This window comes from Alosa sapidissima, chromosome 4, assembly GCF_018492685.1.
Source record: "Alosa sapidissima isolate fAloSap1 chromosome 4, fAloSap1.pri, whole genome shotgun sequence".
Lineage (NCBI taxonomy): Eukaryota > Metazoa > Chordata > Actinopteri > Clupeiformes > Clupeidae > Alosa > Alosa sapidissima.
This window is the reverse complement of record NC_055960.1, coordinates 35,719,789-35,737,288: the sequence shown is the minus strand read 5'-3', so window position 1 is coordinate 35,737,288 and position 17,500 is coordinate 35,719,789. Positions and strand designations below refer to the sequence as shown.

At 48.4% G+C, this 17,500-nt stretch overlaps 1 protein-coding gene across 1 annotated transcript in view; it reads right to left on the bottom strand.

Annotated features, from left to right (window-relative positions):
- Positions 1-17,310, bottom strand: part of magi1b (membrane associated guanylate kinase, WW and PDZ domain containing 1b) — a 26,582-nt gene extending 9,272 nt beyond the window's left edge. Inside the window, exons 1-7 of the mRNA XM_042090300.1 lie at positions 17,221-17,310; positions 13,962-14,232; positions 9,399-9,490; positions 8,428-8,620; positions 5,472-5,777; positions 3,759-3,926; positions 212-305 (exon numbers count right to left, since the gene is read on the bottom strand). Of these exons, the coding sequence (XP_041946234.1) occupies positions 212-305; positions 3,759-3,926; positions 5,472-5,777; positions 8,428-8,620; positions 9,399-9,490; positions 13,962-13,977 (869 nt within the window). The 5' untranslated portion in view covers positions 13,978-14,232; positions 17,221-17,310. The remainder of the gene's footprint in view (positions 1-211; positions 306-3,758; positions 3,927-5,471; positions 5,778-8,427; positions 8,621-9,398; positions 9,491-13,961; positions 14,233-17,220) is intronic.
- Between the last annotated feature and the right edge of the window lie 190 nt (positions 17,311-17,500).

Sequence of the window (17,500 nt, the reverse complement as noted above, 5' to 3'; positions counted from 1 at the left end):
ACTTTCACAAGTTGCAAAAAATAGGAAAATATTTGATTGATTTGAAATAATGACAAATGTAACTATCTGTGGGTCAAAGCAGTGTGTTCACAGTACTGTGGAGAACAAAGACAGACACAATGTGATTAATTCTTTTAGACTTAATCCGGCAACTTCAAAGAAGATGAGAAGTGTGTGTGTGTGTGTGTGTGTGTGTGTGTGTGAGACTTGCCTAGGCTCAGGTGCAGCTTGTTGTTGAGGTGCATGTGTGGTGGTGATTGTAGCGATCTTCTCAGCATTGGTCAGCAGTGAAGCATTGGACGACTCTGGAAGAAGGAGCAAAACACAGTGAGTCAGAAAAACACACACGCACGCACGCGCGCGCACACACACACACACACACACACAGAGAGAGACCTCCTGAGAGAGACACTCACATATTGGTTGAGTGGAGCTAGAACCATTTTCCCCCACAAAATGAAACATTTTATTTACTAGCCATTTCCACATTCATCTCACTTAAGCGTATCTGTGGCTTTCTGGAATTAGATTACTGCATGTCTGTACTGAAATATAGTGAACAGACCGTGTCCAACTTAAAACACCACTAGCAGTGCATCTATGTGAAAGCCGGCCGATATGAGTCTACAACAATATCTCACAATATTTATTGACCGATGCAGTTTTATTAGCCGCTCGCTGCTTCTCTAATCACGACCAGAGCGTTTCCCCTCTGCTGACCTCCGGCGCTGCCCTCCCAGACTCCACTCCGACTGGACCGGTGATACATGGCTGCATCTGGTACCTACTTAATACCAGTCCTCCATTACGCTCATTGGGCGCAGATGAATCACTGCCGGCAATAACAAGTAATTGCAGTCGTGCACCTTCTCCCTCGTTTTACGAGCAAATCATTCTGCCCCGGCTCCACGCAGCTCTTTGTCTGCCGTCATCAATACCCCGTGCCAACTTTGGGCAGCTCTCCCTGGACAGAGGCCTCTGTGCCCACTGTGGGCAGCTCTCCCTAGACAGAGGCCTCTGTGCCCACTGTGGGCAGCTCTCCCTGGGCGGAGGCCTCTGTGCCCACTGTGGGCAGCTCTCCCTGGGCGGAGGCCTCTGTGCCCACTGTGGGCAGCTCTCCCTGGGCGGAGGCCTCTGTGCCCACTGTGGGCAGCTCTCCCTAGACAGAGGCCTCTGTGCCCACTGTGGGCAGCTCTCCCTGGGCGGAGGCCTCTGTGCCAACTTTGGGCAGCTCTCCCTAGACAGAGGCCTCTGTGCCCACTGTGGGCAGCTCTCCCTGGGCGGAGGCCTCTGTGCCCACTGTGGGCAGCTCTCCCTGGGCGGAGTCCTCTGTGCCCACTGTGGGCAGCTCTCCCTGGGCGGAGGCCTCTGTGCCCACTGTGGGCAGCTCTCCCTGGGCGGAGGCCTCTGTGCCCACTGTGGGCAGCTCTCCCTGGGCGGAGTCCTCTGTGCCCACTGTGGGCAGCTCTCCCTGGACGGATGACTCCGCCGGCCTGCTTTTAGTCCATTGGCTCGCCACAATTTCCGTCCCGCCCGTAGTCCCATCTTAACCAATAGGGTGGCGTTCTGGGGTTTTGTGCGACTGAGACTGATATGTCCTTCCCGCCTGTTGAGCAGATAGTCTCAGTGGCGTAAATCTCGGCATCAGTGGACTGGCATTAAAAAAATAAAACCTGATGTCATTTGCTCATTCTACCCACAATGTCTTTTTTTCTTCTAAAAAATCTTCACTGTAAAAACATGTATGCTGATCAGGCTTGCACACTGATCTTTGTTTCACAAATGAATTATGTAAGGGAAAAAAAAAAAAAAAAACACAGACAGATACATAAATGTAATTTCATTCTTGGAAACCACACTGGTTGGTGGAAAATGACCTTGTGAGGTGTCCTGCAATCTCACTGGGGCACCTGATGGCCGCTTTCAATCCAGCAGGGCGATGAGGCGCCTGCTTGGGCTGATGAAAGTGTGACCTGTGAAGCTGGCGGATCCAGCACTGCACAGCCTCATGCATTATGGCCGAGTGGGGATGTTCGTCTCTTGCTAGCTAGTCTCGCATTAAACCTCGCATGGGGTGGGGATTGTGTGTGTGTGTGTGTTTGTGAGAGAGTGTGTGTGTGTGTGTGTGTGTGAGAGAGCGAGCGAGAGAGAGAGAGAGAGGGAGAGAGAGCGAGAGAGAGGGAGAGAGAGAAAGAGAGAGAGAGGGAGAAGGAGAGAGAGAGAGCGAGCGAGCAAGAGAGAGAAGGAGAGAGAGAGGAAAAATGGAGGAGAGAGGCTGTGTGCATGTGGGTTGGAGAGTGAAAACCTTTCCTTGTGGGTTGGAGAGTGAAAACCTTACCTTACCATTGTGAACAAGCTTTGGCCTTGGACAAAAAACAAAAATTCTAAAACACACTCTCTTGCTCTCTCTCTCTCACACACACACAGACACACACACAGACACACACACACACAGACCATTCTTTACAATACTATTCCAGTTTCCTGCTCATTCTTGATTTCCCCGTCTCTCTCTCTCTCTCCCTCCTTCCCTGCAGCTATTTTCTGCAGCAATCTCTGGCTATCGCATCACACCCAAACACTCCCAAACACTTTCATCAAACATGAAACAAAGAGAACTACAAAAATGGAACTCTTCCAAAGTCTTAGAGCGTTGGCTTTTCCAACTTTCCCCTGAATAATTCCTGTTTTAATTAAAGTGGAGGAGAAGGCCATTTCGACAGCAAGCACTGTGTATAAAGGATGCAGTGAGTGTGTGTATGGTGTGTGTGTGTGTGTGTGTGTGTGTGTGTGTGTGTGTGTGTGTGTGTGATGTTTGCATGATTCAGTAAAGGGTAGCCTGCTTTGTTGACTATGCTGTGTGTGTATAATTGTGTGTGTGCATCCGTAAAGAGTAAACTTAACTATGTTGTTTAACTGTGTGTGTGTGTGTGGGTCTTTAAATCAGCAAACATAGTTGATTATGTTGCTCTTAAGTGTGTGTGTGTCTGCATCCATGTGTGCGTCAAATGTAAACTTCATTGTTGTGTTTCACAACGTGATTCAGTCTTTTAGGCTTAATCTGGCATCTTCACAGTCTTCAAAGAAGATTAGAAGTGTGCGTGTGTGTGTGTGTGTGTGTTAATTGAGCTGAAGTAGAGGCATGAATGTGTGGTGTAACAGATGAATTGTTCTCCTCAGCTTTAAATGCAGACAGGTCAGCTACTTGAGCACATGACAACCCCCCCTCCCTCCAAACCACCACACACACTCCATGCCCGTCTCATCCCTGATCTCCATCAGAGTGATATGCCAAGCCATCGTTATCCACACAGCTACTTATCTGTGCTGTCTCACAGGTCCCACAGCCCAAGTATAGATGTTTTTATTCTGTAGTTGGTTATGCAACTTAAATGCTGGATACATGGGAAGCCAATGCACTGTCTCCAAACCACACACACACACACTTCCTGTTCTCCAAATATAGAGATCCTCTGAGCGTCCAGATGGCTCTCCACATCTCCTCCCTCTTCTCTGTCTCTCTCAGCCTTTTCCCAACATTTTCAAGCGACTAAATCACAATTCTGTGCTGAGTCGACAGATTCCCTAACTCACACACTTCTTAAGTGGGGAGAAAAGACTAATACATGGAAATCAGTTCCCTAAATGCATGACTTGTGGAAAGAAAATATGAATATTTCCTCCTTCACTTGCACTGCATGTGAACTTCTCCCTTCTCCACTTTCCCAAAAGTCGAATTCTGAAGAAGTCGGACTCACCATCCCCTGGGATGATCCGAAGCGTGACTGTGTTCCCGGCCTCCTTGATCAGGTTGACGATGTCCGAGTGGGACTTGTTGGTGATGGAGCAGCTGTTGACGGCCAGGATGCGGTCGCCGACCTTCAGCTTGCCGCACCGGTCAGCTGGGCTGCCCTCGATGATGCGACCTATTTTGTGGGGCATGGCCACACATGCGTTTCCAGCTTTGTTCAGCACCAGCATTTCAGTGTGTGTGTGTGTGTGTGTGTGTGTGTGTGTGTGTTTGATGATTTTTTTTATAAAGGAGAAGGTGGGACAGGAGGAAAGAGGACGAAATGAAATGGAGAGGAAGGGAAAGGAGAAGAAAGAAGAGAGAAGGAAACAGGATATTAAAGGGTTAGTTCACCAACGCCACCACGCAAACTGATTAGGCACAGCCCACCTGCACACCGGCCCAAAGAAAGGACTGATTGACAGAACGGATAGGGAACATGTTTTAAAACACCCACCCAAACGCAGTCACTCAGAAACACTCACACAGTACTGAAACATCAAGCTGTCTACTGCTTAGGTAAGTGTTTAAGTGTGTGAGTGTGTGAGTGTATGAGTGTATCAGTGTGTGAGTGTGTTCTCGGTATGGGAGGACCATGCTACAATACTCAGCACAACGGAATGACAGTGTTTTAAAATAACATTGTTACACCTGTCATGCTCTCAGAACTACCTCCCTCTGCACTCACTGTGAGACATTAGATCTGTTTTGGCAGAGGGTTCTTTTACAGTTTTTAACAAGTGGCTCCAGCTAGCTGTGCCTCAAAGACAAGGAGCCAGCTTGAAGTCCGATGCAGACACACACACACACACACACACACACACACACACACAGCTTCAGCCCGCCGGTCTTTTCTGCCTATGGTGCACATCAGCAGAGAGCCCAAGTGTCTGAGGCCTCTCGTTATATAAAGCTGCTTCTGCTTGCTTTCACCTCAGCCTCAAACCGACAACTACAGAGCCTTCCGCGATCCGCCCTCGCGTTCGCAGCTTGTTTTGATCTCATCAGGAGCGTGTGATTTTTAATGCGTCGAGCAAACAAGATGTATGAGGGGAAAAAAAAAAAAAACTCACCTGCGGAGCATAGACACTTCACCCTTCTAATATCTTTTCCCCCAATTTTCTAAATAAGTTCTTGTTTGTCTATGTTTCTCATCACAAGAGAGCCGACGTCCAGCAACTCAATCCACAGCTTGTAAAAGGGGCAGAAAGGTCTCCCACAGACAGTGTGTAGTGAAGGTGGCAGGTAACCCAAACTACAAATAGCCAGAGGTCCAACACAGAGCTCAGCAGCAGTGGACAGTACAGTAATGCAGTGGAGGACACCAGGCCATGCAGAGAGAGAGAGAGAGAGCTGGAAGAACGTCTGATTCAACGGGTTTGTGACTGTGCATTTTTGTGTTTATGTATGTGTGTGTGTGTGTGTGTGTGTGTGTGTGTGTGGCTAACACCACTCACATGGAAATTACATTAATAAAACCTTCCTCAACTTCGAAATTACAATCAGTGCAAAATGTATGAATTTTTCATTCTTTTCTTTATACGAAGACTAAGAATTATACTGCACTGAAGAAAATGTCATTGTTTGTCTGGATGTGTGTGTGTGTGTGTGTGTGTGTGTGTGTGTGTGTGTGTGTGTGTGTGTGTGTATGTACACACACAAGAGTGCGTCATGATCTTACCAAAGGTGGTGCCCGCCTCGGGCCTCGAGACAGACGAGACGATGACGAAGCCGAAGCCCTCATTCTCCCCGCGGCGGATTTCCACGTCGTACGGCTGCACGGCCGTGTTGACCACTGCTGGCCCCGGCCCTCCGCCGCCGCCGCCGCCGCTGCCGATGCCGCTGGTACTGCCCGAGCCGGAGCTGACCGTGTTCAGGGAATTCTGGGAGCCCTGCGGAGTGCGCTTGTCCTCGGCTAGCGAGGGCGCGTGGTTGCTACTATGGTGGGACGAGGCGGGCGAGGGTGGCACCTCACCGTCCACTTTCACTGAGGAAGATGAAGATGATGAAGATGACGTTAACTCATTGAATGCCAAGCTGTTTTCGGGAGCTTTGTCCTAGAGTGCCAGCAATCTAGACCATTGTTGATGATTTTTGTACAGCCACAGCATATTCTGTGTTATAGCTATGAACACATACAATGGCTCGATTAAAAGGTGAGACTTTAAGCTCTCGGTGGGTGCAAACCGTGTATTTCTACACGCCTCTGTTCCTGAGAAATCCCAAGCTAAACAGTGGCTAATTTTCATCAAAATCACTGTTTTTTTCTAGAAATGGAGATATAACGTCTTTCATGAAATATGAAGTGTTGTCTGTTACTTACTGGTGTAAACTTTCCGGGAAGTGAAAGTTTACACAAGTAAGTAACAGGGAAAGTGTTTTTGGCACTCAGCGCATGGGAAGGAAAAACGTAATATTACGTTTTTGGCACTCAATGAGTTAAAAAGTTCTCAATTCCACCCCCTAACACCTTCCACAAATGCATATGGATTGTGTCTCAGATGCTGAGGTAGTGACCCAGTGTGCAATACATGGCCACCATAATAGCAGAGTCCGGGAGAATTAGAAATTAACTGCGACTTGATCTCTCTTCCGCCTCGGATTGTTTGCCCATCTGAATCTGAGCTTCCAACGTCAGGCAAACAGACGTCTTAAAATATCAACTCGGCTCCTGCGAACTCTCCAGAGTGGAGACTGAATGAGCACTTGGGCAAAAAATGGATGGTTTGAGAAGTCTGTGTAACAGAAAATCAATAACAAGTTCCTTTAGCCTTGTGCTTAGCATGGTTTTAATGCGTGTGTTTGATACCCTCATTAGGTCAGAAGAAAAATGACAGAATCAAAATGTACTTATATTCGAATGCAAGGAATAGGCCTACAGCATGAATTACAGTACAGTATGAGCAAACAAATACTATAAAATAATCATAAGCGTTGAGTTCTCTAAAATCTTATTATAATCCTCTTTGCTAATGAGATAGCTGCCTTTTTCGCATGATAGTTTAAGTTCAGAGACACAGAGAGTAGAGAGAAGCTGCCGGAGAGATTAACTGAAGCTTTTGGAGGATTTGAAACTAACTTTCCCAGGAACATAGATTGAGACACACAAGAAAATGGGTTGGATAAACGGATGGTAAAGTAGCCCGTAGTGTGTGTACACATATAAAAAGTGTAAAAAGTATAGTGCATTAGTACATAAATATCAGGTCATGTGTATGTTTATGTTTATGAGTGAACCAAGTAAAGATGCCAAGCAATAGAAATATTAGAAATATATGTTCTCTGCACACTGAAATGTACCTAAGATGAGCATCAATGAAAGGATAAGTAATGGGTGGAAAAATATAGATGGAGGAGTGATGATCAAATTTGTTTAGCATGTAGGTAGCCAACATGTTTATTTCACGGTGTCAAAAAAGTATTTTTTTTTTTTTGTCATATTGTGATCACACCAACTACAACATGATTCTAGCTTCAGCCCTCAACGAAGAACATTTTCAAAAGCAGCCTCAAACATGAAGCTGTTGCCTTACCAGACGAGACGACACTGCGATGACAACATGCAGGTCTATGGGGGAATGTGGCTGTGCTATCTGCAGAGCTCTGACCTATTTTCCCACCATCTACAGTATGTTCATGTTTTAAGGAGTGGAGAGAAAGAAAGATGCATCAAAAAAGGCTGGGGTCTTCGCTGGGGTCTTCGCCGCTTATGGACTAGCGTTATGAGCTTGGTGGCTTTTTGAGAACTAGTCCTGTCTGGTCCTCCTCGTCAACTCTGTGGGCGCGGCAGAGGTCCGAGACTCCTTCAATCAGGTTTATGGACGGCTATTTATTTGCCTCAAGGCTGGGGCACCTCATCAGCCATTTCCCCTTCATCTCCTAGACCCTTGATAAGATAAATCTCAGTGTGCGCTTTGATACCTCCACTGCTTGAGCTGTGAGAAAATGAAATATGCCAAGCACACTGCGAGGTGCCCTGCGCTCTCTCTCTCTTGGAGTGTTACATAGCTAACTGACAGCTGTAGAGAGAATAATTAGGAGGACTAGGACTCCAGCGTTCTCCCATTAACATGTGCTACAGTAAGACGTCTCATTTAAATAAAATCTGTCTGGTAAGGAGAGAATAATTAGATCACATACTGTATTATTCAGGATTCTATTAAGAGCTCTGAGCATCACGGACGTTGGAGATGTAACGAAGGGAGAGAAGGAAGAAAAAAAATCTCCCACGAAAAGAAAAAGTTTAATACGAGCGCCAGTGAATAACACCTATTATCCTGTACCGCGCAAATGGCAGAGAAAAGCCACGCTTCTACAGGCTTTGCATAATGCGGCGCTTTACAATACACCGGATCGGAAACTCGGCCTTTGAGTTCCCACAATGCTAATATGTACCAATTTTTCATGGTGTCAGCAGCGGGCTCGCTTTTTGCCATGGCGACAGCACCCAGGTCTGCAGCGCCACTGGTGATTCTGGATAGTTCACCTGGCAAGGTGTGTGCGAGTTTATAATCACTGCAATGCACCTTACTTTGGATTATAAACAGCTTCAACAAACATTTAAAAGTGCTCCATAATGGTCAGACTAAAGAGTTTTACACGGGCATAAGGTTGTGTGTGTTGGTGTCTTTTCTTACCTCCGAAACCTGCCTTGCGCCTCACGGTCAGGTTGACGTGGCCCTGCTTGGCGGCCTGTTGCATGAGCTGCACCACCAGCTGATGGGACTTGCCCACCACCGCCGTGCCGTCCACGCAGATCAGCTCGTCCCCGGAGCGTAGCCGGCCGTCCTCGTCGGCCGCGCCGTACTTCACAATATGGCCGATGTAGATCTGAAAAGAGGCGGAGACGGAGCGGAGGAGAGGAGTTGTTTTTAGCGAGCTGGCTCAGTGCCTGGCATGATCGTCCCATGGCGTTGCAGGGGAAACAGAGAGCTCCTCATCCAAGCAAATCTCAGTGGTCTGCTTCAAGCCTTTGTGCGGCTGCCAGCAAAACTAGCACCTAATGAGCAAACCTCTCGGGTGCTTGTGTGTTGTGTTACATCACATGCTGCACTGCACGAAGCAGCACATGAAAAGGCCAGGAAAAGTTGCTTTTGGACTGCTTAATGGAAATATGGGTGGTCTGACAGATATTTTTTTTCTCTCTCTCTGATAAACTGAACTACTGGACATCAAAGAGGATAACAAGCCACAGAAAACTGTTTGCCTTGGCCAAATGTTTTGCTGCCAAAAAATGAGGGCAATAATATGGTGTGAAGCAACAGCCAAGAAAATGGATCGTACCGTGAAAAAAAAAAGTCAGTGAAGTCTATACATAGGCTGGTCTATTCAATTTGAAAAGAAAACTGTCTTTTCAGACAACAAAGGCAATCATCAATGGGGGGGGGGGGGGGGGGGGGGGGGTACCCCATCAGAGATAATGACAGAGATAATTATTTACTCTTTGAGAGAAAATGGCTTTTAAAATATCAAAAACTCCAAACCTATTTGAGATGGTTACATAAGGTTTGTATGGCTACTTGTGAAAGCAGCAGAGAAGAATTACAATTTTCTATAGTTGAGCAAGCAAGAAGGGTTTGGACAGAGGTGGATTACGTAGGTCACTTACTGGTTCCCCGGGTTCATTTCCTCCCAAAATCCTGAACCCGAAGCCCGTGTCCTTCCTCCACAGGAAGATGTCTTGCTCCTGAGAGTCCGGTACTGAAAAGGACACAAGACATACGGTCAGTACAAACACATTAAGAACCAGAGGTGGACCACCCAGCTACAGACCACAAAAGTCCTGCCATCTATTCCTTCTATTAGAGTTTAGTGATCAGCCCATCTATCTGGCTGAAGAGTTGTACTATTTATGATCAGCTGAAGAGTTGTACTATTTATGATCAGCTGAAGAGTTGTACTATTTATGATCAGCTGAGGAGTTGTACTATTTATGATCGGCTGGTTCAGTTAATGGTTAACACATTTGTGGCAGGACTTTTACTTCTGGAGGCCAGGATGTCCAACACGTTTCGAGCGACGGCACCCAAGTTCCACGTCCCCGTTTGCATCCTGTGGAGTGGCAACTGCAGGGAGACACTAACGGACTCGGACGCAGACACAGGGATCTAACGGCCAAGCGGCCATGACCGCAGAGACAGCTCCTTCGCCTCGTTCCAATCAGACGCGACCTCAATAAGGCCTTGAGTCTCGGCTCCATCGATTAGGAATTCAATCAGTCCGACTCAATGTTCCCCACTCTCTACGAGGCAGCCCAGGCGCACAGAAAAACAAGCGAAAGGACTCGGATATGAAAAACAGGACACAAGCGAGTGGACTCGGATATGAAAAACAGGACACAAGCGAGTGGACTCGGATATGAAAAACAGGACACAAGCGAGAGGACTCGGATATGAAATGCCACCTCAATGACTCATAATAACAAAATCTATTTTTTTGCTGGCAAAGCTACAGCCTTCAGGGGCAGAGAAATTCGCACAGGGTTATTATACAGATGATTACATAGCGCTCGTTAATCGAGTCAAACAAGAGGAGAGGATCCTGTATTGCGACGCTCAAGAGGAGAGGATCCTGTATTGCGACGCTCAAGAGGAGAGGATCCTGTATTGTCTTGTGATGCTCCACATGACTTGTTTAATTAGCGGGAGTCGCAGTAGCATCGCCACGGGGACACTGTCGATGCAGAGCTATGTTTGCCTTCTCCGGAGCGCCATGGCGATCAGCCACTCTGTGATGATGGGGTGGAGGTTCAGGAAGGGAGGACAAGCAACACATGATCCATTTCATGTCACATCACTCAGGGCAAGTGACAAGGGAGCTACCCCCCCCCCCCCATCTCTCTCCCTCTCTCTCGCTCTCTCTCTCTCTCTCTCTCCCCTCCTCCAAAAGCAGCAAAGCTGTGCTAAGCCTGCAGAGATGAGGAGGCAGCCTGTCTGCCGCTGTATTAGCAGCGAGGGGCCTCTCCGGCTCATGGCCTCACCTCCACGGGTTGGCACAGGGAAATCAGGACGAGGCTAAGTAGGGCTGAGCACAGCCATCTCTGGCTTACAGGCACTGGCAGCTCTGGAGCCATGGGGATCTGCCACCAAGGAGAGGGGAGCTGGCGATGGAGTCCAGAAGTGGGGAGGGGAGGGGGAGGCAGACTGTGTGTCCCGGCACAAGTGCTCCACAGCGGGGAGATGGCGAAGCACTGGGGGAAGAGAGCGTGGGGAGGAGACGGGAGGGAGGCAGACTGTGGGTCTGTTTGAAACGGAAGACAGCTGCCTGCTGCCTCCCTCCCTACATAGAGAGCTGTCTCACTAGACATGACTTTGCTGCCTCCCTACATAGAGAGCTGTCTCACAAGACATGACTTTGCTGCCTCCCTACATAGAGAGCTGTCTCACTAGACATGACTTTGCTGCCTCCCTACATAGAGAGCTGTCTCACAAGACATGACTTTGCTGCCTCCCTACATAGAGAGCTGACTCACTAGACATGACTTTGCTGCCTCCCTACATAGAGAGCTGTCTCACTAGACATGACTTTGCTGCCTCCCTACATAGAGAGCTGTCTCACTAGACATGACTTTGCTGCCTCCCTACATAGAGAGCTGTCTCACTAGACATGCCTTTAGATTAAATACATCTTTTTGGCCATCTTTTAAAAATGAGCGTAGCACTCTAGAATCTTTGGTTAACACTATGGTATGACGTTAGCAAAGGCCTGACGTTAAACTAAATGAGCTTACGTAAGCTAGCAGGCTAACGGTATAAATTAGTTTTACGGCCGGCAGATATATCAGACCAGACGCTATTAATGGTTACAACAATGGCATAATCAGATAGTAAATTGTTTATTTCTCATCTCAAATCTACAAATCTAAGCAAAATAAGGTCACACAAATGACATTTTAAACAGATTCAGCAGCCATTACCGATGTCATCCGCCATGTTTGTTTATCTTTCACAGCTGTTTCAGACGTTGCCGCAAGGGATTGTGGGTAGGAGGGAGCATGAAGTGTGCATCGATGCTGCTTCCAAAAATTACTGTTATTTGGGAATTCTAAGATATCTTAGAAGGCAGCAGAATTAGTTTTTTCGATTTCGAACCGCACTTGCTGCCTTGCTCCCCAGTTAGATATCTTAAAAGGCAGCAACTTTACCCATTTCGAACACACCCTGTGTGTCCCGGCACAAGTGCCCACAGCGGGGAGATGGCGAAGCGCTGGGGGAAGAGAGTGTGGGGCAGCTGGGGAGGTAGAGCAGCTTGGGCTGCAATCTGTTCGGTGGATCAACAATTAAGCATGTGGTGAGAAGCCATTACTCTTTTCCGGAGAGTGCCCGGCACTCAGGTAGAGCGGGGCAGTTTCGCTCGCTGTGTAGTCCGCAAGACCAGCCGAGCGAGAGAGATGCCAGACAACCGTGCAGAAAACAGGAGGAAGAGAGGGACGAGAGAAGGAACGAGAGAAAACAGGAGGAAGAGAGGGACGAGAGAAGGAACAGAGAGAAAACAGGAGGAAGAGAGAGGCAGGAGGGATGGAGACGCTGAGAGAGAGAGAGAGAGAACAGGAGGAACAGAGAGAGAGAGAGAGAACAGGAGGACCAGAGAGCAAAGGAGGTGGAGAGGGGCAAGAGGAGAGATGTAGACGCGAGAGAGAGAGAGAGAGAGAGAGAGAGAGAGAGAGAGAGAGAGAGAGAGAGAGAGAGAGAGAGAGAGAGAGAGAGAACAGGAGGACCAGGGGCAGTGGCGTCCATGACTCCAGAGCAAAACAAAATGGCTGCCAGTGGGAAACCAAAGGCTGGGCAATTTTCCCAGATCACTCCATCTTCATTTAGCTCTTGGAATGATTGCAGAGAAGTCACCAAATAGTGCATTATGGCGTGCCCTGGCCTTTAATTTAAACTCACTTAGAGAACAGACTCTTAACGGAGCTTTCTGCCACTACTCAAGAGTTCGCTCTCCTTCCTGTGGGAGTTTGGCGAGCCATCCAACAGATCTTTCAGGCCTAAAGGAGACTGTGGCAGGTCATCGGTCTCTCTCCATCTCATCTGTCTCACAGCTCTGCCTCAACAAATGATCTCAAGGCTGCCATTTGGCTTTGCCTTTAGCACAAAAAGTCCACCAAAACCGAAAAAAAGGTGTTGGTGACTCCCATCTCTCTCTCTTTCAGAATAAGAGTAGGAGAATAAGAAACTCATTCTTATTTTCCATGTTCCCTTTAAATAAAAAAAATCAGAAATTCTCACTATAAGTAGCAGTACTGGACCCCGGTTCTGCCTCGTTCCGGTTCTTCAATAATAGAACAGCACCATGTGAAGCGCACGGAGGGAGGTGGCAAGGGATGGAATTAGTGGCTGAAAAAACACTCTCCTGATAACAGCTCTGGGAGATTCCTGCTAATTAGGGAGACCCGCTCCCCTCCTTACTGGCCTGATGTAAACAAGCACTGCGGTCTCGCCCATCTTCCAATTACACACAGGGTTCTTTTTCACCCAAATGGGGCTTTAAAAGGAGCACTGATGCGTGTGTGTGCGTTAATGGCGGCGTGGAAAGCAGGTGTTCAAGGGCGACACATCCACATATAAAGAGCACAAACTTGGGTGAGGAGAAAGAGAGGGGGGTGGGGGGTGGGAAGGGACAAAAATAGGTGATGAACTGCCGAGTCGGTGTGAACGTGTCCCCTTTTCTTCCGGGCGGCATCTGACCGCGCTCACATTTTACATCAGAGCTCGGCCGGTTCAAAGACGCCACAGCGGCCGCTGCCCTTCACTTCAAACGGCCTCCTGCAGCCCCACTCAAGATCACACCTGGACCGAGCGTCCCGCTGCCACAGCTGAGAGGGAGTGACTTAGCCCCACAGGTGAGAAACAGGAGTCGTGGCAGATGCTTTAACAGCAAACACCTGCACCAGCAACCAAATAGTGAAAGTGTAAGTATGCTAGTGAGTAAGTATGCTAGGGAGTAAGTAAGTAAACTAGTGAATAAGTAAGTAAGCTAGTGAGTAAGTAATTAAGCTAGCGAATAAGTAAGCAAGCAAATAAGCTTTATTTGTTATTTATACAGTGACATGAATCACAAAGTCAAAGTGTTAGCCAGTATAACGGCAGGTACAAACCCGGAAGAAGGAAGGAAGAGGAGGAGGAAGAGGAAGTCAGCGGCATGCACCCTCCACCAAAACATAATTACTTACGCCTACTTTCATACATGCTCCTGGACTGCGCCCAGATCTTGAAGGGGTCCGGCTTCTTCTGGACGGGTGCCGTCGGCCGCGGGCGGCGCCGGGTCCTGGAGGGGCAGGCCGGGGGGGGGGATGGGCATGGGGTGGCGGGGGCGGAGGGGGCGGCCGTCTCGCTGGTCGGGGCCTGGGAGGCGCGAGCCGGAGAGTCACTGGCGTGGACGCTGCGCTGGCTGGACGTGCTGTGCTGCGAGCTGCCCTGGCTGTCCTTACGCTCCAACTGCTGCTGTGGCCATCCAAGAGGGAGAGAGACAGAGAGAGAGATGGAGAGAGAGAGATGGAGAGAGAGAGGGAGAGAGGGAGGGAGGGAGAGAGAGAGAGAGAGAGGGAGGGAGAGAGAGAGAGAGAAATGGAGAGAGAGAGGGAAGGAGAGAGAGAGGGAGGGAGGGAGAGAGACAGAGAGAGATGGAGAGAGAGAGGGAGGGAGGGAGAGGGAGAGAGACAGAGAGAGATGGAGAGAAAGAGAGGGAGGGAGAGAGAGAGATCAGAAGAGACAGAGGCCGTGAGGAAGAGAGTGTAGCAGGGGAGAGAGAAGAGAGGAAACAAAGGATGAGATGGAGATGGAGAGACAAATGAAGTGACCAAAGGAGAGAGAGAGAGCAGGAAAGGGAGGGACAAATCAGAGAAAGAGGAAGAGAGAAATGGGGGATAGAGAAATGGGGGATAGAGTGAGAGAAGGGCAAATCCAGATAGAGAGACACAGAAATAGATTAGGAGTTTGAAACGGAGAGCAAGAGAGGGCAAAATGAAAGAATACAGAGAAGAGAAGGATGAGAGAGCACTAGAGATGGAGAGGAAGATACACACACACAGAGAGACAGAGACAAAGACACACACACACACACACACACGAGTAGACGCAAAGAGGAGAGACGTAGAGCCCAAATAAGGCTCTAGATGGACCGATACGCAGGACAAAGGCTTAATGGGGGGAAGCTACAGGGGAGTGAATGGGAGGCAATCAAGCGTGCTTATTGCCGAATCTCCTCGAGCCTCGCCGCTTAGCCGCTGGACACCTTGAATGCCGTCCATCACGCCATGTGCGAGAGGAATTCACACCGAGAAATGCAGCTCCACATCTTCAATCCCAGCGGCAAGGCTCCCGATCCCACTTCAGTTTTAAACGCCTTATTTGTATTCATCTTTCTTTTTTCAGTGCATTTGATGGCAGGCCCATGGAAAACATGCAAATCCATCAGTCAGCAGTCAGCTGATGCTATTTACAGGAGCAGAAATCCCCCTGCTCAGAGGGGACAGGCAATACAGACACCCTCTTAATCAAAGCCACGCACTGACCTCATTATCTGTAACAGCGCTAATCAGTAGATAACTCTACATGTTCCCCATGGGTGTGCTGAACAAAACGACCAAAAAGATCATAAAAAAGATCAACTAGCAGGTGGGGGTCGAACATAATGGCATCTGGCTCCAAATACATACAGAAACAAATGAATGACATAAATAATGTCTCGTTCTTTCTGTTTGTGGACAATCAGCACAAGTAAATTAAATATCTTTAGTTTCAAAAGATAGCAATTTAACCTAAGCATACTGTACATTGCTAAAAAACAGCTGACACAACCCTCTAAATATACTCAACAGACCCAGGACAAAAATACCAACAGCTTACCATCTACCCCCTCCCACAAGAGGATCACATGATTTCTAGTCCCACCAAGTCAATAGTACGAGTTTAATAAATAAAAACATGAGCTCCTGCTCACAAAGACGATACATAAGATAAAATAAAAGCTTCTCAGGTTCCAACAGTCTTTATCTGCAATGCAATCCAGTGGCCTTCAAACGATGGAGGCCGTCTCATCTAAACGCCCCACTCAGTTTGCACATGTCCTCTGCGCCTGCGCTCACACACACACACACACACACACACACACACACACACACACACACACCACTGAGGGCCACTGAGACACTCACTACCATATTACAGCCCATACTTTGCTTCACATACTGGAGCCAAAACAGCTACAAAAATGCTCATTCGCTCATGAACAGGAACACACACACACACACACACACGCACGCACGCAAACACACACACACACGCAAACACACGCAAACACACACACACACACACTCCATGTGGTCATGCATTCTGCCTCAATCATGCATAAATGCATACCAAATGATGCAGATTTCTTTTTGTAGCATCTGAGCCCACAGGCAGGCACACACTTTCACTCTCTCCAGATATGGCTGTAGTAAACTAAGCTTCAAACACACACACACACACACACACACACACACACACACACACACACAGGCCAGACAACCATATCAACATCCAATGCCTCGACTCCCTCTACACGCTCCTCATAAAGTGAGCAGCGTCACCAAAACACAGTCATTAGCCGAGAGGCAAATTGAATAAAACCGCACGGCGTCCATTTGACTTATAAAGTCTAAAGTGCCGGTAACACCTAATGAAAAACAGGTGTTGCCATCCTCTTCTGGACACTCGTGGTGCAGCCGGCCTCAACGCTAATTGCCATGACAAATTCTTGAACTGATGAATGGAGTGGGAGGAGAGATTAAAGAGAGAGAGAGAGAGAGAGAGAGAGGAGAGAGAGAGAGAGAGAGAGAGAGGGAGAGAGAGAGAGAGAGAGAGAGAGAGAGAGAGAGAGAGAGAGGGAGGAGAGAGAGAGAGAGGGAGGGAGAGAGAGAGAGAGAGAGAGTCACCCTCCGGTCTCTTCCTTCTTCTCAAACACTCCTTCCTCACACGCCGGTCCCCCGCAGAGCGAGCGTTGCGCTAACCCACTAATGTGCGAAGCCTGGCGGGAGTGGGCAGCCTGGCTGGACGGCTTCGGCAAAATGAAAACAAATTCTCGCTACAGGTGCACCGCCCGCCCCCTCAGCCACCAGCGCCACCAGCGGGTCCGCTGCCCGACCCCCCCCCACACCTCTCCCACCGTTAGCCCGCCATTAAAAGTCTCTGTTCAGAGCATCAAAAAGCTGCCGAGACGCACGGGCTCAGCGGGAATGAGGAGGGATGAGCAGGAACGAGAGAACGGCGGCGAACAAGGGATGATGGATGGAACAAAACACAACACACACACACACACACACACAACTTCTCTAACGGGTTTCAGACAACTGTAGCTTTCTTCCCACACAAAACAGAGAGGAGAGAAGGACAAGAGAGGAGAGGAGGACGCAAGGGAGGAGGGGGGGGGGGGGGTCCAAGGGTACTCACCAGTTTGGGGCTCTTCTTCGCAGGTGCCACCCCTGTTGAAGCAACAGAGAGCAAAGAGAGGAATGAAGCAACAGAGAGCAAAGAGAGGAAAAAGAGGAGAGAGAGATGGAGAGAGAGAGAGAGAGAGAGAGAGAGGAGAGAGAGGAGAGAGAGAGAGGAGAGAGAGAGAGAGAGAGAGAGAGAGGAGAGAGAGAGAAATGACATTAATTATGTGCTTTAAAAAAAATCTCACCTTCCCCACAGGGCATAAACTCCACACAAAAAAAAAAAAAGAAAAAGC